Raw genomic sequence first — 25,777 nt, 5'->3', positions numbered from 1 at the left:
CACTGTTCTAGTCACTGGGGTAGAGCCAAGTTAATCGGGTTGTACACAGCTTCTTTCCCACGTGGGCCTCTCAGTCCATACAGGAGGGAGATCGGGGATTGAATCCCCATTTTCCCGGTGAGGAAACCGAGGCCCAGAGAGGTGAAGTAAATCCCACAGCACTTAGGTACATATCAGTAATTTTATTTATATTAATGTCTTTCTCCTCCTCTAGACTGTAAGCTCCTTGTGGGCAGGGAATGTCTGCTATATCGATATTTCGTACTCTGACTTACCACAGTGCTCTGCACGTGATAAGTGATCAGTAAATACGATTGACTGACTGGCCTGCCCGAGGTCACACCACAGACAAGTGGAGGAGCCGGGATTAGAACTCAAGTCTTCTGACTTGGAAGCCTGAGCCCTTCCCACCAGGCCATGCTGCTTCCCAAAAGTGCTTGTTGAACTCACTCTGCTTCCGTTTCCCTGCCAATCTGTCCTTCCCCCAAACGCAGTGTAGGTTGCGAGCCAGGGACCAAACCCCGTCGACATCCCCTTGTCTCTTCCCAGTTCTAAAGTTAATGCCCGGCCCATTCTAAGCCCTCAGTAAGTAGGAAGGATGAGCAGTGGCTTGGAAAGTGCCCTGTCTTTTTCATCCACCCCTTGAAAAAGGGCATTGCTAACTGGCCACCGTTTAGTCGGGTCCACTGTGCCAGGTCGAATTCTGGGGGAGAAAGCAGCGTCCGAGTCCCCGGTTATCGTTTCCTCAGCCGAGCTTCACGATTTGCCCAAGGGTGCACGCTCGACTGTTGATCTTCCCAGAGATTAGGAGCTGGGAGGGAGTCAGGAAAAGAGGATAAGGGGAGTACGGGACAAACCCTGAGTTGCTCTGTCAGGGGACATTAAGCTTCCTGGAGTGAGCTCCGAAAAGCTGGACATGGGCAATGAATATATGTCCCAAAGAATCTGCTGCACCTACGCCGCCCTTCCTCATCTTCCACCACCTGCCTCTGTGCGGTTAAAACGGACACTTTTACTGAAACATCACATTGGGAAAAAGTGTCCTCCCATACCTTTCTCTGGCCCAAGAAGAAAACTCGATCTATCTTGCAGCTCCCTGGGGAGGGGAGAGTGAAAAATACTCAATAGGCCAAATTTATACGCTACAGAAGGGTACGATCAAGTCGACGTGATCTAAATATAGCACTTTCTTCTCTTTCAAAAAATGGAGAAGGGCAACTGGATTGTCACTGGCTTGAGAATACATTTGTTGACCTCCAAGCCCACCCTACCGAGGATCTGTGTGATTAATAGTCGGGATCTGTCGATTTAGAATGATAGGTTGTGTAGAGGGTTATCAACTTGAGGTCTTCCCTTCGAGAATCAGGACTCCAGGCCCCAGCGTCTCCCAGTTACACCTCAAAAATGAGCCCGGGCCTAGACTTTAAAATATTGACACCACCCCCACCACCTGCTCCCAGGGTCTCCATGCGGGTCCTGGTGCCAGCCGAAAAGCATCTCCCATGTAAAAAACGTTTGCGGCGACCGAGTAAATCCTGGACTCGGAAACTGGGGGGCTTGATCAGAGCTAACGAGATGGCAGGCATTTTTTTTTACCGCTGTGAAAAGCAGTCTTCCCCCACCCTCGTGGGGAGGTGCGCCTACCGTGTGGCTAAAACGGAAAGCTGTAGTCGTGGCGCCTGCTGTATATTGGAAGGGAAGGGGGAGAATTGGCCCTGGACCCTCTCCCCTCGGGTGGGGGTGCTCCCAGTGTCCGAAAGTTGGGCGTTTCCGTACTGGTCTCTAACCAATCCGCAATGTTGGGGGTTTCTTTTCATCGGCGAAGGTGCTGGCTGACGGATTCCTCATGATCGGGATCGACGGCTCGGAAGCGGCGGATGGGTCAGACTGGTTTTGCTACCATGCCACCTCCCCGTCCATTTTCCCTGTTGGTTTCTGTGAAATTAACATGATCGAACTAACGCCACCCAGAGGTAACACCGTCTTGGCCCGAGACTTTCCCTTTTGTCGTCACGTCTTGTGTAATGCCAGTGTACGGTGCCCAGCCGACTGGAGATTGTGTCCTTTAGACTTTTCAAGGGGCCCCTTTAATAATACAGAAATGCTGTTGCGGAGGAGTGTCTGTGGGAAGACCGTCCAGTAATGAAGCATTTTTATTCCTGAGTAACGCCAGCAGCCATAGAGAGGGAGAGTTTGGTGGCTCGGGCGCATGTGGGTACGCGCGCGTGCACGCTTGAAGAGGTCAGACTTGTCAGAGCAGTTCACCTCTGGTTTTGGGTGGGGCTGAAGTGCCGCCCGCTCGCACACATGCACGCACACAGACACAGGCTGGCCTCGGTCATGCCGCCTGGTCTGTTGTCGGTGCCTGGTACGGTTTCTGCCAGCCGCCGGACGGACCAGCGGGAGGCCAGAAGTGTCACATCCCTCCGACACCTAAAAGAGAGCATTTCCCCGCCGTCCCGGTTTCCTTGGAAGCCTGTGTTTTCATATGGCTTTTAAGGAGCCAGGCCCAAACTCAGTCACCGTGCAGCCTGTCCGTTTTTCCCCGAAAATGGGCCGGGTAAAAGCCGAGGGAACTCTGGGGGAAGATTTCCTTGCCGGCAGACTTTCCGAGAAGGAGTGAAAGGAAGAGTCGACGAGCTAGGCCTGGGGTCTTGGAAGCAGAGTTGGGGCAGGCCCGGGACGGTGAAGCGGCACTAGGGAGGACTCCCAGCCCCTGGGTGGACCCACGCAGGGCAGCTGAGGCCGGATGGCCCTCGAGACCTCCGTTTCCGGGACCCCCGGTATCAGGAGAGGGTCCGAGTGGGGCTCACATGTCAGGGAGCAGCTCTTCCCCGAAGCCAGAGAGGCCCCGTGCGTGCCGGCCTTCGTCTAGAACTGGGGCTCGGGTCGGGCTGGAGACCCCAGGCCTCCGGTCAGCAGTGTAAGGCCAGCCAGGGATGGGACGGCTCAGCCGGCGGGAAACACTCCTGCACCCGGGAAGGGAACTGGTGGGGTACGAGAGTGGGGGACGTGGATTGTGGCCGCCGCTCGCTTCACTCTGCCCCGAGGAGCTCGGGATCTGCAGCCGGGCCCAATGTCTCTTTTGCAGGTTATACGAAGCTCCCTTTCAAATGGTTTGACTATCTCAGGGAAACTGGCTCCATTGCAGCACCAGTAAAGCTGTTCAACAAGGTAAAGACAACAAACGGAGAAGGAAGAGGAGGAGTGCTTGTGAAGCGGTAAACCCCCCGGCAAGCACAGAGACCCCTCTAGACCGTTGGTTCGTTGTGGGCAGGGAACGCGTCTGGCGTATTGTTATACTGTGTTCTCCCAAGCGCTTAATCCAGCGCTCTGCACCCAGCGCTGAATAAATAAGATCGATGGGTCCATCGTTAGGGGCGGTCTCGTGCCTGGCGGGTTTTGCCCTCTGTGGGTGATAAGACCTTGTCACCCGGTTCCGTGAGTAGCGTATATGTGGTGCATATAATTGGAAGATGGCAGGTTGGCAGGTTCTCTCTCCACGGTCCACCCGGGAAGCTCGCTTCGCTCTTTGATCAAAGAATTCAGCTCTGTTCCCAGAATACTTCCGAACCATTTCTTAAAGTGTTGCGCCCTCCCATTTCAGGGGTTTAAACGGGGCGTCCAGGTTGGCTGGCTGAATTTCCACTCCCTGGGTTTCCCATGGGCCGTCCCCGGACCTTCCCTTCTTTCCCTTCCCCCCCTCCTCCCACCTGAATCGTCACAGCTTCTCACCCCCGCGGCCGGGTCTCATTTCATCCGGGCAGGACGTCCCAAACCACGGATTCCGCGTGGGAATGAAACTGGAGGCCGTGGACCTCATGGAGCCCCGTCTGGTGTGCGTGGCCACGGTGACCCGCATCATCCACCGCCTGTTGAGGATCCATTTCGACGGCTGGGAAGACGAATACGACCAGTGGGTGGACTGCGAGTCCCCCGACCTCTACCCCGTGGGCTGGTGCCAACTGACTGGCTACCAACTGCAGCCCCCGGCACCCCAGAGTAAGTGGTTTGGGAAACGAGACCTCGTCACGCGGCCGCTTCCGGACCTCCGCACTCTCTCTTTTGGCCTTGTTCCTCGGAACCCCTGAACGGTTCCCTCCGTCTGGTCTGCTGGCCATCGAGATCTGGACCGTTGGCTGGGGGTCCTCTCTCACCCCTCTCTCTAACAGGACCCGGAGGGTCCGAGTTATTCGTGCCGGTCGAGTTCAAGGCCCTACGCTAGCTGACGTCTTCCCACGTTTCCCCTCTCCCCCCCGTGTTGCCCCAAGGCGCGTTCCTAGGACCTCCCTTCCACCCAGCCCGCAAATCTGCCGGATGGCATCTCGCCCCCACTTCCCCTCATCATCCTCACGTCACCTCCCATCCCACTTCACCTCACCGCTGAAATAGTCCTCGTCTGGATTCGCTCTTTTTGGGGATTTTGCATTACCAGTAGTGTCAAAGGATTCTGTTTGGTTTTTTCCCCCTTCATTTCCAGCGTATTGCTCGAAAAGCGCCTTGATAGCAGGAATCATGCCTACTAACTCTCTTGTGCTCTCCCAAGTGCTTAGTACGACGCTGTCTTCATCATAGGTGCTCAACAGTATTAGTTATTATTCTTGAGCACTTAGTGTTGGTGGACCCTCATACTAAGCTTTCAGAAAAGTGCAGTAGGATTAGTAGACGTGATCCTCCGTCCTCGAGGATCTTAGAGTCAGTCAAGGGAGGAAGAGAGAGACAGAGAGAGACTAAAATAATTTATAACTAGGATATATATATATTTATTTTGCACACACCTATTGAGTGTTTGAGTAACAAGATCCTCTATGCCATCCTATCTTCTTCCATAAAACTGAACCCCTCAGACACAGGGGTACCTTGCCTTTGAGCAAAGCACCTCGAACCACGCTCTGCACGCAGTAGATGCTCAATCGATGGGTGCTCTGGTGATTGGGAAAATGATGATATTGAGCAGAGTCCAAAAACCAAAAGTTGATTTTTCTGGATTCCACCGCCTTCTGAGCCTAAGCGATTTGGTGTTCTAGTTGTGTTTCGTGTCCGTCTTGCCGGACTAGCCACCGGCCGTGCCCCGTCAGTAGGAAGACCCTCTGGGGCATCGTGTGGCCTCTCGGCGGGGAGGGCACTGATAACCTGCTCATCTACCGGGAACCAGCAGCGAGGATGTTGGTGGTTGGTGGTTGGCAGTGAGGGCTGTGGCGTGAATTAAGCCGCTTTCCCTTTTGCGTTTCAGCCACAAGAGAGAGCCAGTCGGGTTCGTCGAAGCAGAAGAAGAAAGCCAAGTCCCAGCAGTACAAAGGACACAAGAAAAGTGGGTCCCCGAACGGTATCTGTGTGCTTTTGTCCCGGGCCTGTGACCAGTTGACAGCAGAAAGGAATGTCTCTGGCTGGCATTGACTACTTTCTGGGCCTAGATCATACTGTGGTTGAGTATCACCGGGGTTGGGGATACATTGGGCCACCCTTTCTTTTCCCGCAGACGTGTTGCAGCACGGGGGGACCCAGCCCCTTCCGTGTGCACAGTGCCTGATATAGGAAAGAGGGGTTGCTTCGATATGGATAGGAATCTGTGAAATGCCCTGAAGGAATACCACAGTAATGGGACCCTTCGGTAGCTTCCTGCCTTTGGACCAAAAAAAAAAAAAAATTCCCCTTTTCAAATGATTGTCCTTATTTTTAAGAAATCAGAAAGCAGATTGATTATTCGGGATTGAAGAAGGGGAAAGCATGGCATAATAGAGAACTGGGAAAAATTTCTAGGCAGGATCCTGACGGGCAGGATTTCTATGGTATTGGGGGCTTCCCCCCACGATGGAATGGGTCACCTCTGCGGGTTCTCTCTGCGCAGAGCCGGTGGCCGAATGGCGGAGGCGGCCCACGGCGGACTTTCTCTTTTTCTTCCTCTTTCTTTCCTTCCCGTTTTTTCCTTTTCTTTCCCTCCCTTCCCCCAGGCAACCGAACTGATATCTTCGGCGTCCCTAGCTAACCAGACTCCCGTATCGTGCCCCATTTCCAAGCTTGCTCCAGGGATCCTGAAACTAAGCCATCTACCAGTGACCTTTCCACCCCGTCCCTTCCGGGTCAGCACGGAATGCCCAGCCCCAGCTGCCCGGCCACCCGCGTTTCTCTGTGAAGGTCCGAGCTGGCCCCGCCTGAGCTCCTGGAGGTCCAGGGACCCAGAGAGGAGCCCTTTTGTCTCTGCTTAAAAATGCTCCGGGGCAGCGGGGCTTAGGCCTCTGAAAGTCTGTCTGACTCACCCATTCCCCGGGGTCGGGCGGTGCCGTGAGCCAAGAGGACCAGATGCCACAAGGAAAATGGCCCTCTTCCCCCTCATCTTCCCACGCCGAGGGAATCTGAGTTTCCCTGATTCCGGGCCTGACGATTTGCAAAGTTGGTTAGGGCCGAACAGCAGAGGAGGAACCTCGTATCTGCCTTCCCAAACCCCCGTTGCCTCCCGGTGGGGGCAGGGGCCGGGGTCGGGGCAAGGACTGAGTAAGGGAAAAACCTGAGGAAGAGGGGCTCCAGGCTCACTGCTGTCTAGTCAGGCCCCCCCGTACATCCCTGACTCTGGGCCTGTCTCCGGTATGTGGGGGCGAATAGGTGGGGCACTGCGTGAAGAGAGGCCGCCCCGGGCTAAGCGTGTGAGAGGCCGCCACCGGCTGTGTTTGCGAGAGAGGTCCCCGCAGAAGTGGTGGACTGGCTCTCCGGCCATTTATCTCCAAGTGACGTCTGAGACCGGTTCCCATCTTAAAATCGACACATTCCGCGCACGCCCGAGGGAGTCCAGGCAGAATCACGTTCCAGTTGTCGTGCCGCAGCTGTGTCTACTCGCTGTCGCCCAGCGGGAGGTGTCGCCAACCTAATAATGACGATAATGATGATGATGATTGTATTTGCCAAGCCCTTGCCGTGTGCCAAGCACTGTATTAAGCGCTGGGGTAGAGACAGTACTCGGGTCTTACATGGCCACAGTCTCACAGTGGGGCTCACGGTCTGAGTGAGAGACAAAACAGGTCTTTTATCCCCATTTTACAGATGAGGAAACTGAGGCCCGGGGAAGTGATCTGCCCCAGGTCACACGGCGGGCAAATGGCAGAACTGTGATTTACAACCCACGTTCCCCGACTGCCAGGCCCACGCTCTTTCCGCTAGGCCGTGCCGCTTCCCTAAGCCCCCAACCCTGATCTTTTGACGGGACTGTTTTTCTTCTGCCACTGATGAGGTCCGGGCTAAAGTGGGCTAGTTGGGAACAATGCCGTGTACGCACGTTCTCCTCGAAGTGGTCTTTTGAAGCAGGATTAGGGGTGGATTGGCGCGATGGGGTCGGTCATTCCCCGAGCCCCCCAAGATGGTGTCCTCCTGCACAGGATGGTTCCGGATGAGGAGAGTGGGCGTTGACTCTGCATTTGCTCCAAAGACTCCGGCTGCGCTCCTGGAACTGTGGCTTAGGAAATTATAATCGTGGCCGAAATCTGAGAGTGCGTTTCTTCGCGTGGCGATGGCCTTCGTGGGGAGGAGTCAGGAAGGATGAAACGAGCGTGGTTTTCGTATAACAGTTAAGAAACCTCTGCGGTCTTCCTAGTATTCTCTTTGGTCCCAAAGTCATTTTCAACCAAATGACGGTGCACGGTCGCCGTCCTACGGTCAGCTTGGTTGTATATGTGCGTGGGAATGAGAGAGAGATGCCAGGCAGAGCGAGGGTCTTGCGGCCTGGACCTTTTGGGTCCCAGATAATAAGCAGTGGGTCAGGCGCATTCTAGGAGAGCTATGTGAGGAGGGGCGGCTGCTTGGTGCCTCACCGCCCTCCCTCGGAGTTCCCAGAGCCGACGCGGGGGCAGGACGGGGAGCCGAGGGGAGCAAAGGCCTGAGGTGAGCCTGCCGGCTGCCACGTGCTCTGCCGTAGCTCTGACCGAGGCAGCAAAGGGCAGGTTGGCTTGTGGATGGAGCCCAGGGGAGGTCCTTCCCTGAACGTCCGTCCTCTTGCAAGTTGAGTCTCGCGTTGGGCTCTCCGGTACCGAAACGTCCTCCCCGTGGCGTGTTGGCTTGCCCGCGCTTCGCTGGGGGGACGAAGTCGGTGGGCATCGAGCCGGTTGAATCCCAGGCCCAGACGGGCCTCCCGGGCGGAGCGAGTGTCGTCCTGGCTTCCTCACCGAGCCCACTGAGCCGGAGGGCTCTCCCGCCGGGAACGTGGCACCCTGCTCCAAGAGGCTTATCCTCCCAGGCTTGAGGCGGGAATTGCGCCCAGCGGAGGTGGCGGCGGCTCTGTCGGCCGAGCGCTCCCTGGGGTGGGTGACGCTGCCCGGAGCGCTTGGGCGAGCCCACCCGACGCAGAACCTGTCACCTGTCCCCAAGGAGCGCTCCCTCTGACGGGGGAGAGGGCTCCCCTCCCGGCTCCAGCCGCTCCCGGGGGGCAGGCGGGCCGGCGGGCAGTCTCCGGAGGCGGATGGGAAGCCGGGACCTGACCTCCGCCCGGTCCCGGGGACGCCCGCGAGAGGTCCCCGGAAGGCTCACGGCGGGGGGCCGGTCCCCTCGGGGCGCCCCCCGGGCCGTCGGGGGGGCCGTGGGGCCCGGCCCGCCGGGCGGAAGCTCACTGCGGTCTGACTTGATGTTTAGAGAGGAAGACCCCGGTGGGGAAGAAGCCGGTCAGTCTGTCGAGCCTGCCCGTGTCAGGCGGGGGGCGGAGGAGCCTCTCGGGGGACGAAGAGTTGACCCCTCCTCCGTATCGAACCCTTCCAGCACAGACAGCCCCCGAGGTCTTCCCACCTCCCAGCACTAGCCGAGAGTTCAGTCCCGGCCTCGAAACAGGTAACTTGGGCCCCGCCGGCCCGGCCCTTCCTGTCGGGGCTCCTCCCGGACCCGCCCCTGGGCCGCCGGGGCAGGGGGGCGGACGTGGGGACGCGCTGGGAGAAGAGGGGTCCGGCCCCGGCGGCTTGCTCTCCTTACAGACCGCCCTTTTCTGCAGTGCCCCGGGCTCGCTCGCCTAGAGGAGAGGGCCAGAGGCCTGGGATCTATTCGAGTAGCCTGACGGGGCCACAGGGTTAAACCCCCTCCCCCCGCCATCCCCCCTGGCCGTCCGACAAGTGTGCATCCCGCATTTCAGCACGGAAACCCCCCGGGGCCAGGGTTGGCTTGTGTGCGACTCACGGCATTTCATGGCATCACATCGGTTGGGAAAGGTCTCGTCAGGGTTTGACTGGGATTCAGGGGCCAGTCGGTAAATTAAAGTAAGCCCGGGAGGAAGAGAGGGAGAGGAAGGGAGTGTGCGAGCACGCGCGTCGTGTTCCGTGTACGTGAAGAGGGTGACGTGCGTGTGCTTTTTAGCCGGTCTTTCATGCGAGGCAGTAGAACTCATTTGGGTTTACTTGGCTAGGTCAAAGTCAGATGGCCGCACGACGGCCGATAAAAAAAAGTTGCGAGCTTTGTCTTTGAACTGTTAAGGTGTAACCGGTGCAGAGCCCAAGCTATCAAAGGCTGGACCAGTGGGCGGGGTGGGCTGGAGTGACTCGAGACCCTCTGGGGGTTCATCCTCCTCTGGGACAGGAATCCCTGCTGGAGGGTATGAACGACTGGCCCAAGATGACCCAGACAGGCCAAACCGGGGGTGCCGACCCCGGTCCCGGGCTCTCCCACCAGCCCGTGCCGGTGTTGGAGTCCCGGTGTGGGAGAAGCATCCAGATGGATTGCTTTCTCTGGGAGATGGAGGTCCAGCGGAGCCCCAGCTCCCTCTCTGATCCTTACTCTTTTCCCCCTCCCCACCTGGACCGCGGAGGGAGAAACGGGCAGCGGGGGGGTCTCGGGAGCACGGCGTGCCGCCGTCAGGATGCTGCCCGGTGGGCCGCCCCAGGGAGTGCCCATCGGCCTCCCTAGGGTGACTCAGCCCGGGTTGACTTCTCAGGGGCCGTCCCCCTCTGTGCCGGGCTGAGGCCGGCCCTTGGAGACCTGCCCTCTCCGGCCCACCGCCGGTCACCTTGGCCGCGGCCCTCGCTACCCGAGAAGGCCCGTCTCCGTGCGGTTCGGCCCACCGGCCCCGGAATAGGGAGCCAAATGTCTTCGCACCCGGACTCACTGCTGGGTCCGAGGGGAGGCTTACGGCGTGTGCACGCTGTCGGTCAGGCTGACGTCGTGGTGTGTTTTTGGTGGCGGGGAGGGCGGGAGTTGGAGAGCTCAGCCTGGCAGGCGAGTCCCACCCCTGGGTCTGGCACGGGCCCTGGCGAGGCCCAGGGGTGAAGCGGAGGCCCGGGCTGCCCTCTGCCCCAGTCCTCCACCCACCCTCAGGAGCGTCCCTCGGCGGCGTCAGGGGTCAGCGGCCGCGGGGACCTTGAGGGGAAAGCCGCACCGGGCCCCGGCCGGGGGAAGAGGGGCCGGAGGCGGGGCGACGGGACCGTCCGGAAGCGCCCCGTTCCGGTGAGCTGTTCTGCGGCCGGCACCGGGGGCTCCAGACTCCGTGTTGGGGCAGAACGTTGTTTTCGTCAGTCACCGGCTAGAGAGGCTAACGGTTTCGGGGCGAAGGAGCGCCCGAGAGACCGGAGTCGGAGTCAGATCGGGGCCTGGGGAGCAGAGGGGGATCAGGAAGAGGTTGGATGAAGGAATCGGCGAGTTCTGGGAAACTGCCGCCGAGTGAATGCGCCACCACCCTTCTCTTGCCTGTCCCTTCCTCCTCATTCCATGGTTCCAGACCTCACAGAAGCCCATCCCAGAGCTTTGCTGCGGCCGGCCGGTCCAGACCGAAGCCTCCCGGAACGCTTTCGCCGCCCTGCCTGCCCCTCCCCGCACCTGCCTCGGAGTCAGCTGTCGGATCGCGGCCCGCGGTCCGACTCGGAGGGCCGTGACCCCTCTCCCCGGCCGCCGGGTCCCCCTCGTGGGCCCCCTCTCCTCCTCTCTCCTGCTCCCTGTCGCCCGATTCCGTACCCGATGAGGGAAATGCGTCGTTCCTCCCGCCCGCCTCCAGGAGTTGCTTTTCGGGTCTTACTTTGGAAACTCGGCTTTATTTGGGCGGGGGAGGGGGGTGGCGTTCGTCGTTTTAAAACTCTTTCTGAGTCTGGGGGCTATCTGTGCAATTTTACACGCGCCACCACCCAGCCTGCTGATCTGTCTTGGGGCAGACCGCGGGGGCCGTCCCTAGCCTCACCCCAGCGGGGCTCCCCTGCGGGAACCAGATCTCTGCCGTCGCCCGGCGGGTCTCGTTTTGGCTTAAAGAGGTCCCCGGGGGGGCGGGCGTCGGAAAACACACCAATATCAGTGCAAGACTGTTGCTTTTACGCCCCGCCGAGATCTCTTCTGGATTCAGAAGGGCGGGCAGAGCGACCTCGCTGTTGTCCGACCCGAGGGTCTGCCGCCCGAGGCTACGGTCGGAGGGGATGGTCCGGCCCGGGTTCTCCTCGGCCTGTCGAGTCGCACCAGACGGGGAGCGGCGGAGTCACTGTTCCCCGGGGAGGGTGCCGGAGGGCGGCGAGGCTAAATGGCTCTGTGTCTCTCTCTGTCTCTGTGTGTCCCGTCTCTCTGCGTCTCTCCCCACCAGTGACTCCACTGCAGCTGAAGGAGGAGCTGCTGGACGGGGAGGAGTACGGCTTCCTCCAAGGGGCGTCCGACCAAGAGAGCGGCGGCTCCGCCAGCCACTACATCAAGCAAGAACCCTGAGACGGCTCCGCGCCCGGGCGGGAGCGCGATTGAGGGCCGACCCGTCCCCGGGCCTGCCGGCTCCGCCGCGGGGACCGGGACCGCCCCCAGAAGAGATTTAAGTTCAGATTTCCCTTTTTTTTTTTTTTTTTTTTTTTTTAATTTTATTTTTTATTTCTGAGGTGGGTAGGGCAACTGATTTAGTCGGGGGGGTGGGGGCGCGGGCGGGAGGGAACGGCGAAGGGAGGGGGAAGTTTTCGATTTCTAAAAGATGGACATTTTTGTGTTGTATTTGAAGCTTTTGGAAGAATTTTGTAATATTTTCCACACTCGGGTTTATCGTGCGTTGTTAACCAGAACTGAAATTCTAACTTTTTGGTAAGACTAGCATTTTAAGTAGCAGGATTGCAGGAAACCACTTAGGAAGGTGGTTCCAAACGGACGGTCGCTCGGAGCGAACCTTTCTGGTACAAGTCGAGGCGGAGAGGAGAGTCGAGGAGCTCTCGCCGGGCACGTCTCCCGCCTCCCCGGGCGGCCGCCGGCAGCGGAGGCAGGCCGGACGGCCCGGTGGGAGAGGGGCGGCGGCCGGCCGGGCGGCTCTCCTTTCTATGAGGAAACGGCGGACGCCCTCTGAACACTAAAGAGCTAAACTGGAAAAGTCGGCCGGGATTGAGGCCGAGCGTCTCCGCGGGAGACAACGGGAGCGGGGAGGCAGGTGCTCTCGGTCGCTCTGCTTCCCGCCTCGGTTGCCCGCCCGCGGAGGAAGCCGCCGGGCCCCGCGCCTCCGCCCGTCCCCGTCTCTCCTTCCCCCCGCGCCGGTAGCCGCTGGCCCAGCTGCCCCCCACCCCTTCCGCCCCCTCGCCCCCCGTAACGCACCCCGCCCCCGCGGTCGGAGCTTCGGGATCAGGACGGGACCGTGTCTTCACGCCTGTACCGGCCCAGGGGCGTGAGGGCCCGGTGGTCCAGAAGGTCCCCGGGGCTCTCCGGCCCGAGGGGCTCTCTTGGTTCTCCTCTCGGGCCTGAAAGGTGAAATCCAAGTATTCTTTTAGGATTCGATCAGCTGGAGAATTTGTAGATTTGGCGGACCCAAGCCAAGTAAATTTCAGGGTCCATGAGTTTGGCTTTAACTGTTTTAGATTTGTTTCCCACCTTTTATAAAGAAATTTGTAAAAAAAAAAAAAAAAAAAAATCAACAAAAAAAACTCCCCCCCCAAAAGATAGACATTTATTGCATTATAGCTACAAGCAATCTTAATAAAAATGTGAAAAATAACGTGGACCGTGGTAACGATCCCTAGTTTTACCATTGGAATGGTTTTGAGAGAAGGCGGGAGGGGTCCCGGGCGTAGCGGGGGAGCCTCGTTCTGTGCGTTCAGCTCGCTTCCCAGTGGAGACCGGAGAGCGGAGGGCTTCGGCTTTTACCAGGAAGGTTCATTAACTAAATTCTCAGGAATTAACTGCATTATGTTCTGCAAGTGCTTCTGGGCCTCGGCCTGTCCCCGCCTTCAGAGTGACCGCCCCGTGGACGGGACCGGCGGCCGGGCTAACCAGAGGCAGCGGGAGGCACCACGTCCCCAGCCCTTGGGACCTCCTGGGCTGCGACCTCTCTCCTTCCCTCCCTCCCTCCTTCCTTCCCCTCGCCGCCCCCGAAGCCCGCCGCGGGCCTCGGACTGTTCGAACTCGAGCGTGCACAGACGGTCGAAAACCAGCAATTTTCTCCTCCGAGAGACCGCGCTCCTTCTGGGGATACGTTGCATTGGTAGCGCACACGGGTCTGCCTCATTCTATGCAAGAGGGGCCGACGGCGTCGGCCCGCGGAGTCGCCGCCCCTGCGCGACGGAAGGGCGCGAGGCGGCCCGCCTCGCCGCGGACCCGGCCGGCGCGGGAGCGACGCCGGCGCCGCGCGCGGCTCCCGGCGGACCGGCCTCCCTCTGAGACCTTCGGCCCGGGATCCGTCTCGGAATTGAAACCTCGGCCCTCGCGCCTCGAGGGCGGCGAGGCTCCCTGAGCCGAGGGCGCGCAGGTCCGACGGCCCCGTCCCATCCCGTCCGCCCGCCGGGAGTCCCGGGGGCCATCCGCCCGAAAACGCATCCGTCGAGGAGGCCGTCGAACCCGGGCACGACGGAGTCGACCGAACTTGCCCCCGAGGGCCCGCAAGGCCGTCCCCGCCGCCCGCCCGCCCTCCCCCCCGCCACCGAGCACGGACGGGCCCGTGGGTAGCCGGCTCCGTTGGCCCGACGGGAGGAGGGGGACGTCGTGGGGTCGGTCGGCCCGCCCTCGGCCCGGGCCCTCGGCCGGGACCCGTCCCCGCCCCCGGGCCGCGGCCGGACACGGCCGCGGCGGCACCGGGCCCGCTCGGTTTCTGTCTTGGAGGTGACCCAAATAATACTGATGTGTCTAGACCGCCCCGTTGGCCCTCTTGGTTGGAAATGTACTGCTGTCCCCTCTCCTCTTCCTCTTCCTCCCCTCCCTCCCATCCCCCAGCTTTTCTTTTCTCATTTCCTCCCCGCCTGGGTCCGCGGGAGCCCCCCGGGACGACCCCGGGGAGCTCGGAGCCGCTCTCCACTTGTCGGTCGACGGATACTAACACGGGTTTCAGTGTTTGTTTTTGGCTTCTGGGTTTCTTTTTGTTTTTTTAAAACGATTCCTTTTGCGTGATGTGAATCCCCCCCTCCCGTCAATATTTGTATTATGGTGCTATATATTTGGTAACGATCCTTTAATATTGGGAAGGGATTTGGAAAGAAAAAAAAAAAACTGTGATTAAACTGGGTTTTCTTCCTTTTGATTTTCAGATTTTAAATAAAGCCACAGTCCTTTATATGAAATAAAAAAAAAAAAAGCATCAGCTCCTTGTCCCGGGGCAGATCCCGAGGGCTAGAGGTCAAGGTAATTGCCTAGGGTTTTTACATCATTTCTGTATGTATTTGATAGAGAAATCAATATCTGTATAAATTTAACCTTATTTTCTTGGCAACACGTGTGGTCAGAGGAAGTATATTTAAACTTTCTCCAGTGTACATAACTGAAGTTTAAAAAAAAAAAAAAAGCTTTTGGAGAAATTACCGTTCCTTTCCTTTTTACCAAAATTACAGGCGTTCAGCATGGATGTGAAAAGCATTAAAAATATAACTTTGTGTACAAGATGAAAATAATTCACTAAATCTACCTTTTTTTACACAAAATAAACTATGGAAACGTTTCACCGATGAGACTCTTTGCGTGTAAAAAGGGAAAAGAAGAATAACAATCCCCCCGCCTCTGCTAACTTTGACTCGTCAGCACGTTGAAGATGGAAGCGGAGCACCCTTGCCTAAGGTAAGCAGGGCCCATAAGGAACCCTGCCGACGGCGGAGCCGCCGACCCGTCGTCCTCGCGGGAGGCCTCGGACCGGTCCGGTGAGGCTCCCCTGGCTCCGTGGAGCCGACCCGTCCCCCCCTACCGCTCCTCAAATCGCAGCCCGAGCCTGGGCGCGAAGGGGATTCGATGCCATCGCCGCCCCCACCCCCCGCTACAGCTGGTGTCTTATGGCCGGGGCGGGGTCAGACGGCGGACTCGCACCTCATCGGGTCTCTTGGGGCCAATTAGCGGTTTCTCGGCTGATAGGGGAAAGGGTTGGGACCCCCCCAAGGCTGGTACGGAGCCAAGCGAGCCCGTGGGCTTTGTGGGACGTGTCCTCCGTTCCGGTCAGGAGAGGTCGGCCCCTGGAATCCCATCTCTCCCTTCTTAGCTAAAGCTGGGGCCAAGGGACAGCTAGAGCGCTTGGGTGTCGGGGTCCCCCCCGTCTACACACACTCCCTTGTGGAACTCATTTGCTCCCGTGGCTTGACCGACCATCTTTGTGGGATCGTATCCATGTCTGTAAGTTCTATTAACATCTGTTTGCTCCTCTAGTTCGTTGTGGGTCAGGAACCTATCCACCAAGCGTTTAGTCCAGTGCCCTGCACGCAGTCAGCGCTCCGATACTATCGATGGCCAGATCTACACCCCCAGCCCTGATCTTTCTCCCCTGCAGGCTCGTCTTTCTCCTCCTAATAATGTTGGTATTTGTTAAGCGCTTACTATGTGCAGAGCACCGTTCTAAGCGCTGGGGTAGACACAGGGGAATCAGGTTGTCCCACGTGGGGCTCACAGTCCTAATCCCCATTTTACAGATGAGGGAACTGAGGCACAGAGAAGTTAAGTGACTCGCCCACAGTCACACAGCTGACAAGTGGCAGGGCTGGGATTCGAACTCATGAGCCCTGACTCCAAAGCCCGTGCTCTTTCCACTGTGCCACGCTGCTGCTTCTCCTGCCTTCGGGATGTCTCTACTTGGATGTCCGTCCACCCCCGGGTCCAACAGAAACTCCTAAGCCTCTGCTGTAAAGCCCTCTCGGCTCTCCCTCCGCCTTACCCGGCTGCTCTACGAGAGCCCGGCGCCCCGACTTGGGCTCTCGAGATGCCACCCTACTCACTCGACCTCCATCTCCTCTACCTTGCCAACCCCTCACCCGCGTCCCGCCTCTGGCCCGGAACGCCCGCCCTCTCCGTGTCCACCCGACCATGGCTCTCCCCACCTTCCACCTGTTATTAAAAACCGCATCCCCTCCAAGAGTCCCCACCCCCGACTCCTCCCCCACTCACTTCTGCGTGGCCCTTGCTCCCCCTTTCACCCCCCTTTCAGCCCCACAGCACTTCAGTCGAGATCTTTAATGTATTTACGTCTCCGGTGGACGTAGCTCTTGGTAAGCGGCGGGGAACGCTTCTACCAGTTAAGATTGCCTTCTCCCGAGTGCCGAACACAGGGCTCCGCACCCGATAAGCGCTCGATAAACGAGGACGGAGAGATGGATCATCCCGGACTCCGCTCCGTGCCCGGTCCTCCCCGGCCCCGAGACGCCCAGCAACCGGACGGGAGCCTGCTGGTTTCCCGGTGTTTATTAGCAGTTTCCGCCAAGACGGAAACCGTCCTTACAAACGTCGGCGGAAAGGGGGACGGGCGGCGGGGTCGGGGACCGTCGTCGCCGCCTTTCACTCGTAGATCCAGTCGTGAGCACAGGACTTGTAGTCGGTCAGCTCCTCGGGCTTGAACCACAGGCCGATCTCCTTCTCGGCGCTCTTCACCGAATCGCTGCCGTGGATGATGTTCCTAGGGGGAAGCCCGGCCCCGTGAGCCAGGGCCGCGTTCCGGGGGGCCGCTAGCCGGGGACGCGGCGCGGGACCCTCTACTAAGCACTCGGGAAGCGAGACTTTTCTCTTCTTTGGCGTCTTAACGGTACTCCTTAGAGCGCTCACTAGGTGCCAGGCACGGCTAGGAGGTGAGCGGGTCGGACTCACGGTCTTAACCCCCGTTTGGGAGATGAGATAACCGGGGCACGGAGAAGCGAGGAGACCCGCCAAAGGTCCCGGAGCGGACGGGGGGCCCGGCCGGATGGGTCCCTCCGACTCCCGGTCCGGGCTCCGGCCGCCGGGCCGCGGGTAACTCCCGCTCTTTTTACCCTCTCCCTTTGAGGGATTCTTTGCGGGCAGAGAAGGCGTCCGCTGCTTCCGACGCATTCTACCCAGCGCTCGGCCCGGCGGGCCGCGCTCAGTAAATCCCGCGCGCGCGCGCCGGGTTTCCCGTGGGTCAGGTGGACGCGAAGGGGAGCGGGGGGAAACTCGCTCCTCCGTCTCACCACGCACCTGCCGACCTGGATGCAGAAGTCGCCGCGGATGGTGCCCGGCTTGGAGTCGGCGGGGTTGGTCTCCCCCAGCATCACCCTGCCCGTCTTCACCACGTTCAGCCCTTCCCACACCTGCGGAGGGCGAGAGGGGACCCGGCTGCGGGTGGTCCGGCCCCCCGAGACCCGGGCCCCCCCCCTCGGCCCCCCGCGGCCCCGCTCACCATAGCCACCACCGGCCCCGAGTGCATGTACTTCACCAGGCCGGGGAAGAAGGGCCGGTCCTTCAGGTCGATGTAGTGTTGCTGCAGGTGCTCCTCGGAGGCCTGCGCGGAGGAGGAGGAGGAGGAATGGGAAGACGGGGTTTGGGCAGGGAGGTTTCGGGACGGCTCGAGCTCATCCGAGGCGGGCCGGGGTAGCCTCTTGACCAAAAATCTGATCTCTCCCCCCTCTCCCAGTGGCTGAATTTTCCCGGCCAGGAAAGGAGCAGCAGCAGGAGGAAGCGGAGATCAGGGCGGATGGGTGCCACCCGGGGGCCGGGACTCGCGGCCATTTGCACAGGGGGTGAGGGCGGGGGGGGGGGACGGGCAAGAGAGGACGGTGGCAGGGGGTGGGGTGGAAGGAAAGGGGTGGGCTTGGATGAGGCTAACCTTGGGGGCGAGGTCGGGCTGGTCCCGCCAGGCCCGGCCGGGCCCCGCCCGGCCCTCTGGTTGTTTCGGGTACCTCCCGGAGGGAGGGCGGGGGGCAAGAGGGAGGGCAGGAGGGCAGGAGGGCAGGGAGGAGAGAGGGGCGATGTCCAAAAGTGGGGCAGTTTGGGGGTCGAGGGCAGGGAGGAAAGGGGGCCCGGGGGGGGGGGGGGGCACGGGGCTCCATGGGCCAGGGCCGTCCGGCGGGGTGGGAGGCCCGGGGGTCTGGAGTCTGGGGATCTTGGGGGTCTGGAGTCCGGGGGTCTGGGGGTCCAGGAATCTGGGGAGTCCGTCAGTCCGGGGGTGTGGAGTCTGGGGGGTCCGGTGTTGTGGGGGTCCGGGGGGTCCCGGGGCGGGGCGATGGGGGCGGTCCTCACCCGGAGCATTTTCATGGCCACGAGGCGGAAGCCCTTCTGCTCGAACCGCTTGATGATGTCCCCGACCAGGCCGCGCTGGACGCCGTCCGGCTTGATGGCGATGAACGTGCGCTCGCCGGTGGCCATCGTCCTGGGGGGCGAGCGGGGAGGGGGCGGGGGGGGGGGTCAGCCCGAGACACGGGGAGGGGGAAAAAGGGGGAGGGTCCCTCCAATCCCCCCAAATCCCCCCATCCCCTCCACGTGGGCTTACGGCGGGCAGGAGGAGGGGACCGACACCGAAAGACCGAGCGACACGGGGACAGAGGGAGGGAGAGGAGGGGGCTTCCGGGACCCGGAAGGGGCGGGGAGGGGGAGGGGCGACCCCCGCCCCCCCCATCACCATCCCTTACCATTTTAAGGACGCTCAGCAGACGCCACCGCTCTGGGGACGATGATGAAGCGCTCACCTTGTGCCAAGCACTGCGCTGGCGGGGGGGGGGGGGGGGGACACCAGGTCACGACCTCTGCTCTAAGCGTTGGGGTGGAAATAAGGTGAGCGGGTCGGGGCCCAGCCCTGTTCTAAGCCCTGGGGTGGAAACAAGTTCCCCACTTTATCTCCAAGCACTGCTCTAAACGCTGGGGTGGAATCTAATAATAATTTGGGTATTCGTTAAGCGCTTACTATGTGCCGAGCACTGTTCTAAGCGCCGGGGGAGATACAGGGGAATCAGGTTGGCCCACGTGAGGCTCACGGTTAATCCCCATTTTACAGATGAGGTCACTGAGGCCCAGAGAAGTGAAGTGACTCGCCCACGGTCACCCAGCTGACGAGTGGCAGAGCCGGGATTCGAACTCATGACCTCTGACTCCCAAGCCCGGGCTCTTTCCACTGAGCCACGCTGCTGCTCACTGTGTGCAGAGCACTGTTCTAAGCGCTGGGGGAGATCCAGGGTCATCAGGTTATCCCACCTGAGGCTCCCGGTCTTCATCCCCGTTTTCCAGATGGGGTCACTGAGGCCCACTGAAGTGACTCGCCCACAGTCACACAGGTGACAAGTGGCAGACGGGGGATTCGAACCCGTGACTTCGGACTCCCAAGCCCCGGCTCTCTCCACTGAGCCACGCTGCTTCTGGGCAAGCAGGTCGTTGCCGAGCACTGTTCTAAGCGCCGGGGTGGGAACGGGGTCATCTGGTTCTCCCACCGGGGACTCACGGTCTTCATCCCCATTTCCCGGATGAGGGAGCTGAGGCGCAGAGAACTTAACGTGTGCGGAGCGCTGTACTAGGCGCTCGGAAGGAACGATACAGCAATAAAGAGAGATAATCCCCGCCCAGGCCGGGCTCCCAGACTGGGGCCTAATTAGGCAATAAAATAAATAGAATTATAAACGGGGAAGACGACGCTTTGAGGCGGGGAAGAGGAAAGGGAGCGATTCAGGGGGACGCAGAAGAAAAGGGGAGATGAAGGCAAGTGGGGCTTATTCGTTCGATGGCATTTATCGAGCGCTTAGTATGGGCAGAGCACTGGACTAAGCGCTTGCAGTGTACAACAGTCAGGGAAGGCCTCTCGGAGGAGACGGGCCCTCAGGGGGGCTTTGAAGGGGCGACCGCCTGGGCCAGCCCAAGGCCGACTACCACTCTTCAAACCACCGGCCTCTCTTCGTTCAAAAACCACCATCGGAGGGGCATCCTGTTGAATGATCCTCGTAGTCATGTTGGTGTTAAGCGCTTACTATGTGCCGAGCGCTGCTCTGAGCGCCGGGGGAGATACAGGGTGATCGGCTTGTCCCAGGTGGGGCTCACGGTCTTCATCCCCCTTTGGCAGATGAGGGAACTGAGGCCCAGAGAAGTGAAGTGACCTGCCCCGAATCACCCAGCTGACAGGTGGCAGAGCTGGGATTCGAACCCACGACCTCCGACTCCCAAACCTGCGCTCCTTCCACTGAGCCACGCTGCTTTCGCTCCAACCCTTGCTCTCTCTATCTCTCTTTGTCTCTGTCGTCTCACGGGCCTCTGGCCCACCCCGTCTCCCCCCACTTTGTTCTGAGATCCCGCTGCCCCCCGGCCGGCTTTGGGCGGGTCCCTTAACCGTTGTGTAAAACGGGGGTTCAGCACCTCTTCTCCCTCCCCTTTAGACTGCCGACCTTTCATTCGATAGTATTTATTGAGCGCTCCCTCTGTGCCGAGCACTGTACTAAGCGCTTGAAATGGACAACTGGGCGACAGAGAGAGACCATCGCTGCCCAATGATGGGCTCCCTGTCTACCTCGGGTGGGACAGCGAGCTCCTGGGCCTGGATCCGTGCAGTCTTCCGCCTAATAATAATAATGATGTTGGTATTTGTTAAGCGCTTACTAGGTGTAGAGCACTGATCTAAGCGCCGGGGGAGATACAGGATAATCAGATTATCCCACGTGGGGCTCACATTTTTTAATCCCCGTTTTTGCAGATGAGGGAACTGAGGCCCAGAGAAGTGATGTGACTTGCCCAGGGTCACACAGCAGACAAGTGGCGGAGCGGGGATTAGAACCCACGACCTCTGACTCCCAAGCCCGGGCTCTTTCCACTGAGCCACGCTGCTTCACTGCTACACCTCCGCTGTGTTGTACTTTCCCCAGTGGTGGGCACAGTGTTCCGCAAAAGGTGAGCGCTCAGAAAATACCACTGATTGCGTTAAAACCACCCCGCTCCTTTCGCCCAGGGCTTAGCACCCAACCACTCAACGCACACCCCGGTCGTTCTTATTTCCCCAGCGCTTTGGTTGATGATCTACCCCGAGTGCCTCATTCACTCATTCACTGTCGTATTTATTGAGCGCCTACCGTGTGCAGAGCACTAAGGGCCTGGAAAGTACAATCGGGCAACAGATCGACCATCCCTGCCCAACTGTGATGATGGCATGGGTTAAGCGCTTACTCTGTGCCCAGCACCGTTCTAAGCGCTGGGGGGGATACAAGGCCAACAGGCTGTCCCACGTGGGGCTCACCGTCTTCATCCCCATTTTACAGATGAGGGAACTGAGGCCCACACAGCTGAGAAGGGCGGAGGCGGGATTCACACCCACGACTTCTGACTCCCAAGCCCGGGTTCTTCCCCTTGAGCCGCGCCGCTTCTCCTACAGCAATTCAACTCGACAGCGGATGAGATGGAGGGAGACTGAGAAGGTTGGGGTTAGAGGAGCAAAGTGTGCGGGCTGGTTTGTACCAACAAGCTTCTGTCTCCGTGGAATTTCGTTGATCTGCCCCTCCGGCGCCAAGGTCCCGTCCCCTCGGACCTGGTTTTGATCCATCCCCTCTCCCCTCCTCGATCCTTAGATTCTAATCCCTGCTCCGCCATTTGCCTGCCCCGGGGGACTTCGGGCGGTCACTTAACCCATCTGTAAAATGGGGATCCCACACTTGGCCTCCCTCCCCGTTTAGACCCTCGGCCCCGGGTGGGACAGACATTTCCTGACCTGCCCGGAGGTCTCTCGCGTGGGACGCCCCCCCTCCCCTCAAATCCGCCAGGCCAGGCTCCCCTTCAGAGCCTCCGGCCGTCGCCCCCGCGGCGGGTTCGAGTGATGCCCACGACCCCCGGCGGCCTCCGCCGCCGGCAGCCGTTCACTCGAGTCTTCCCCATCCTTGCTGGGCGGTCCGGGCCGTCTTTCTCCACCCCCGGATGTGTACATTTTGCACTTCCAAGCGTCCCCCCACTTCCAACAAAGCCCCTTGAGGGCAGGGCCCAGGTCTCTTCACTTCACTCTCCCCCGGATCCAACACGACGCTCTGCAAAGAACGGCGGGGAGGCGATCCCCAGGGGTGAGTGATTTACAGATCGTGTCTCCCGCGCACGTGCCCGCCTCTGTCCCTTCTCCACCCCCCAAGTCTCGGTGCCCACTCTTTCCGAATCGCCACCGCCGTGCCAACTCGAAGGGTCTTTTTATTGGGACGGGCAGCAGGGAGGACAGGGGGCGGGGGCTCCGAGGGGCGGGAGGAGGCGGCCGCCGCCGCCGGGCCGGCCGGCGCACGGGGAACGAGGCGCGGGGCACCGACCGCCGCCTCACTCGTAGATCCAGTCGCGGGCACAGCTCCGGTAGGACACCAGCTCCTCCGGCCCGAACCACAGGCCGATCTCCTTCTCGGCGCTTTCCACCGAGTCGCTGCCGTGGATGATGTTCCTGAGGGGAAAGAGGAGAGGGGAACCAGGCAGCGAAGGAGGACGTGGGCGCGCCCAGCTGGCGTTTCTCCTCGGAGGGAGGACGGCCTCGTGGAGAAAGCTCGGGGACGGACGGCGGGAGGCCGGGTGGGTTCTGGTCGTCCGTCCTCGGCGGGCAGGCCCTCGACGGAGGCATGGTAGGGGGAAGCTTCCGAAGCCCAGCGGGCAACGGCGTCGCCTGGGGCGGGATCCGGGCCGCCCCCCGCTCAAGGGAAGGGGAACGCTCCTCAGGGAGAAGGGAAGGCCAGCCCTGCACCCTCCGGGTCACCCCCACTCCCCCGCGCCCGGCCCAGCCCGCGGCGCGGCAGACGCACCTGCCGACCTGGATGCAGAAGTCGCCGCGGATGGTGCCCGGCTTGGAGTCGGCGGGGTTGGTCTCCCCCAGCATCACCCTGCCCGTCTTCACCACGTTCAGCCCTTCCCACACCTGTGCGGCGCGCCGGTCGGGGCGGGGGGACCGGACCGGCCGAGACGGAGACCCTCATGACCCGCTGACCCCGACGGGGGACGATCCCACGCCGGCCGCCCCCGATCCCGGCGCGGGGGGGACGACGGGTCACCCGGCTGTGCCGCCGGCCCAGGAGAAATCAGCAGAGATTTCACCCGAGCGGCCCGCGCCGCCGCCGCCGCCGCCGCCCACGCTCACCATGGCCACGACGGGTCCAGAATGCATGTAGCGCACCAGCCCCGCGTAGAAGGGCCGATCCTTCAGGTCGAGGTAGTGCTCCTTCAGCAGGTCCTCGGACGCCTGCGTGGCCGGACGGAGGGACGCGGGGACACCGCCGAAGGTCAGCCAGAGAGGCAACGGGGTCGGGAGAGGGCATGCGGCGGAGAGATAATAACAGTGACGTTAAGCGCTTTCGATGCACCAAGCGCTGTTCTAGGCGCTGGGGGGGGGGATACGTGGTAATCGGGTTGTCCCACGTGGGGCTCACAGTCTTCACCCTCATTTTAATAACAATAATGTTGGCATTTAAGCGCTTACTATGGGCAGAGCCCTGTTCTCAGCGCTGGCAGGGTCATCAGGTTGTCCCCCGTGAGACTCGCAGTCTTCATCCCCATTTGACGGATGGGGGAACTGAGGCCCAGGGAAGTGACTGGCCCGCAGTCACCCAGCCGACGAGTGGCGGAGCGGGGATTCGAACCCATGACCTCCGGCTCCCAAGCCCGCGCTCTTGCCACTGAGCCGTCAGATGAGGGAACTGAGGCCCAGAGAAGCAAAGCGGCTTGCCCCAAGTGACAGAGCCGACAAGGGACGGGGAGCGGAACCCGCGACCTCTGACTCCCTCGCTCTGCCCACGGGAAGCGCTCAGTAAGTGCCGCTAACGGAACGGCCGGCTCCCCGGGTGGCGGACGAAGCTTCCCCAACGGGCCGAGAAGAGGAGGGGGAGGGAGCCGGCAGGTGAAGTCCCTCGAGAGGAGGTCACTCACGTGCACGAACTTCAGGGCCACGAGGCGGAAGCCCTTCTGCTCGAACCGCTTGATGATGTCCCCGACCAGGCCGCGCTGGACGCCGTCCGGCTTGATGGCGATGAACGTGCGCTCGCTGGTGGCCATCGTCCTGGGGGCGGGGCGGTCACAGGCTCACCCGGGGGGGCCGGACGCCGCCCGCTAACTCCCTCTACACTCTGTGAGGGCGGGGATGGCGTCGGCCAACTCTGTCGTACCGCACTCTCCCGACCGCTCAGTACAGTGCCCCGCGCCGGGGAAGCGCTCGGTCGAGATCGCCGATGGACGACGCTTACGGCTTCGACGGACGAAGGGCAGGGTTCCCGGGTCCGGGGCGGGTTCGGGCCCGCGCCCCTCCGCCCCCGCCCCCGGCCCGGGCCGATCTGGGCCCCGGGGCGCCGGACCCGGGTCCGCTCGGTGTCCGTCTGCCGGCCCGGGCCCGGGGGATGGAGCCGACGGGCTCTGATCCGGATAACGGAAAGGTTAAAAGTCGGAACCGCGGGGGCGACGAGGACCCGGGATGGGCCTGGAGCGGGGGTCGCGTGGGCTCACGGGGATGGGAGAAGGGGGTGGGGGTGGGTATGACCCCCTGCCGGGCGACCCCTCCGCACACTCCCCCCCACCCCCAAATACACAAACTTGGGTACTCATGCCCTGCCACAGCCGCAGCGGGGATCCCTCCGGGCCTCGCCTTTGCCTCTCGCCTGGATGCCCCCAACCCCGCCCTCAGCACCCACCCCCGCCTTTGCCTCCCACCGAGACCCCCCACTGGGGATCCCCCCCCACCCCCTCCCCCAGTCCCCACCTGGATTTCCTCCCCCACCCCCTCCTCCCAGGGCCCTCCCATCCCCTCCCAGGGCCCCCAGTGGGGATCCCCCCACCCCCTTCCCATAGCCCCTATTGGGGACCCCCCTCCTCCAGCCTCCATTGGGGATCCCCCCACCCCCTTCCCCTAGTCCCCATTGGGGACCCCCTCCCCGGCCCCCATTGGGGATCCCCCCACCCCCTTCCCCTAGTCCCCATTGGGGACCCCCTCCCCGGCCCCCATTGGGGATCCCCCCCCACCCCCTTCCTTAGCCCCTATTGGGGATCCCCACCCCCACCCAGCAGGCCCCCCCGAGGCTCCCACTGTGTGCCCTGCGCTCCGCCCCTCACCCCTGAGAGTCCCCGAGCGGGCGGGCCTGCAGGCAGAGAAGGAGGAGAGGAGAGAGGCTTCCCCCTTCCCCCTCGCCCGCTCTGCGCCTGCGCCCTGCGGCCCGGCCCCACGTGGCGGCGGGCGGGCCCCGGAACGTTTGTGCGCGGGCCCCGCATTCCGGGGGCCGCTTGGGCGCCGCCCCACCGGAAGCCGCTCCGCGCCGGGACCCAGCTTCCGGCCGACGGGGCCCTCCAGTCCTCCGGCCCGGACCTCCCGCCGCGCGGCGGCGCTGCAATCTCCCCCCCCACCGCGTCCGGCCCCGGGGCCTCTCTAGCCGCCACGTGGCTCTCTGTGCCAGCCGGCCTTCTGCCCATTGGCTGGGCCGAGCGGTGACGTAATGGAGCGGCTCCCCCGCGCAGCCTGCAGGGCCGCGGGCCGGCGCCAGGGGGCGCCCGGGGAGCGGCCCGGGAGCCCCGCGGCCTAGCGCTCGGTCCGGTGCTCTGCGCCCCGTAAGCGCTCAATAAGTAGGAAGGAATGAATCCCGAGTGGCGCTTGGTTCTCAGCGACCAGGGATTCAGTCATTCAGTCGGTCGCATTTATTATTATTAATGATAATGGTATTTGTTAAGCGCCTACTATGTGCCAAGCGCTGGGGTAGATACAGGGTAACGGGGTTGTCCCACGTGGGGCTCGCGGGCT

At 61.3% G+C, this 25,777-nt stretch overlaps 3 protein-coding genes across 8 annotated transcripts in view; 1 reads left to right on the top strand and 2 right to left on the bottom strand.

Annotated features, from left to right (window-relative positions):
• MBTD1 (mbt domain containing 1) overlaps positions 1 to 11,745 on the top strand; it is a 34,411-nt gene extending 22,666 nt beyond the window's left edge. For all 3 annotated transcript variants that reach the window (XM_029079918.2, XM_029079916.2, XM_029079917.2), the window contains exons 13-17: positions 1,826 to 1,973; positions 3,092 to 3,174; positions 3,768 to 4,002; positions 5,234 to 5,311; positions 11,519 to 11,745. In XM_029079918.2, coding sequence (XP_028935751.1) covers positions 1,826 to 1,973; positions 3,092 to 3,174; positions 3,768 to 4,002; positions 5,234 to 5,311; positions 11,519 to 11,637 — 663 coding nt within the window. In that variant the 3' untranslated portion in view covers positions 11,638 to 11,745. The remainder of the gene's footprint in view (positions 1 to 1,825; positions 1,974 to 3,091; positions 3,175 to 3,767; positions 4,003 to 5,233; positions 5,312 to 11,518) is intronic.
• A 4,773-nt stretch (positions 11,746 to 16,518) lies between these two features.
• NME2 (NME/NM23 nucleoside diphosphate kinase 2) lies at positions 16,519 to 18,644 on the bottom strand. 2 transcript variants are annotated; one of them, XM_029079575.2, is made up of 5 exons: positions 18,572 to 18,644; positions 18,322 to 18,451; positions 17,483 to 17,584; positions 17,281 to 17,393; positions 16,519 to 16,747 (listed from the first exon to the last, which is right to left on the bottom strand). In XM_029079575.2, exons 2-5 carry the CDS (start codon positions 18,445 to 18,447, stop codon positions 16,630 to 16,632), a joined length of 459 nt encoding a protein of 152 aa, XP_028935408.1. In that variant the 5' UTR covers positions 18,448 to 18,451; positions 18,572 to 18,644; the 3' UTR covers positions 16,519 to 16,629. The 2 variants fall into 2 exon arrangements, with proteins under 2 accessions (XP_028935408.1, NP_001191682.1); NM_001204753.1 differs by lacking the exon at positions 18,572 to 18,644 and having other exon boundaries at positions 16,522 to 16,747.
• Positions 18,645 to 22,198: 3,554 nt separating this feature from the next.
• Positions 22,199 to 25,205, bottom strand: NME1 (NME/NM23 nucleoside diphosphate kinase 1). 3 transcript variants are annotated; one of them, XM_029079573.2, is made up of 5 exons: positions 25,099 to 25,205; positions 23,926 to 24,055; positions 23,141 to 23,242; positions 22,809 to 22,921; positions 22,199 to 22,456 (listed from the first exon to the last, which is right to left on the bottom strand). In XM_029079573.2, exons 2-5 carry the CDS (start codon positions 24,049 to 24,051, stop codon positions 22,339 to 22,341), a joined length of 459 nt encoding a protein of 152 aa, XP_028935406.1. In that variant the 5' UTR covers positions 24,052 to 24,055; positions 25,099 to 25,205; the 3' UTR covers positions 22,199 to 22,338.
• Between the last annotated feature and the right edge of the window lie 572 nt (positions 25,206 to 25,777).

This window comes from Ornithorhynchus anatinus, chromosome 15 (assembly GCF_004115215.2).
Source record: "Ornithorhynchus anatinus isolate Pmale09 chromosome 15, mOrnAna1.pri.v4, whole genome shotgun sequence".
NCBI lineage: Eukaryota > Metazoa > Chordata > Mammalia > Monotremata > Ornithorhynchidae > Ornithorhynchus > Ornithorhynchus anatinus.
Note: the sequence above shows the minus strand (reverse complement) of the source record. Positions and strands in the feature narration are given on the sequence as shown.

Coding starts and splice junctions, on each gene's coding strand:
- NME2 (XM_029079575.2), bottom strand. CDS start 18,447: ATGGCCACCGGCGAGCGCACGTTCATCGCCATCAAGCCGGACGGCGTC. Junction 17,585..18,321: donor TGGCCATGAAAATGCTCCGG/GTGAGGACCGCC, acceptor TCCTCCGCGCAG/GCCTCCGAGGAGCACCTGCA. Junction 17,394..17,482: donor CGGGGCCGGTGGTGGCTATG/GTGAGCGGGGCC, acceptor CGCCCTCCGCAG/GTGTGGGAAGGGCTGAACGT.
- NME1 (XM_029079573.2), bottom strand. CDS start 24,051: ATGGCCACCAGCGAGCGCACGTTCATCGCCATCAAGCCGGACGGCGTC. Junction 23,243..23,925: donor TGGCCCTGAAGTTCGTGCAC/GTGAGTGACCTC, acceptor CCGGCCACGCAG/GCGTCCGAGGACCTGCTGAA. Junction 22,922..23,140: donor CTGGACCCGTCGTGGCCATG/GTGAGCGTGGGC, acceptor CGCGCCGCACAG/GTGTGGGAAGGGCTGAACGT.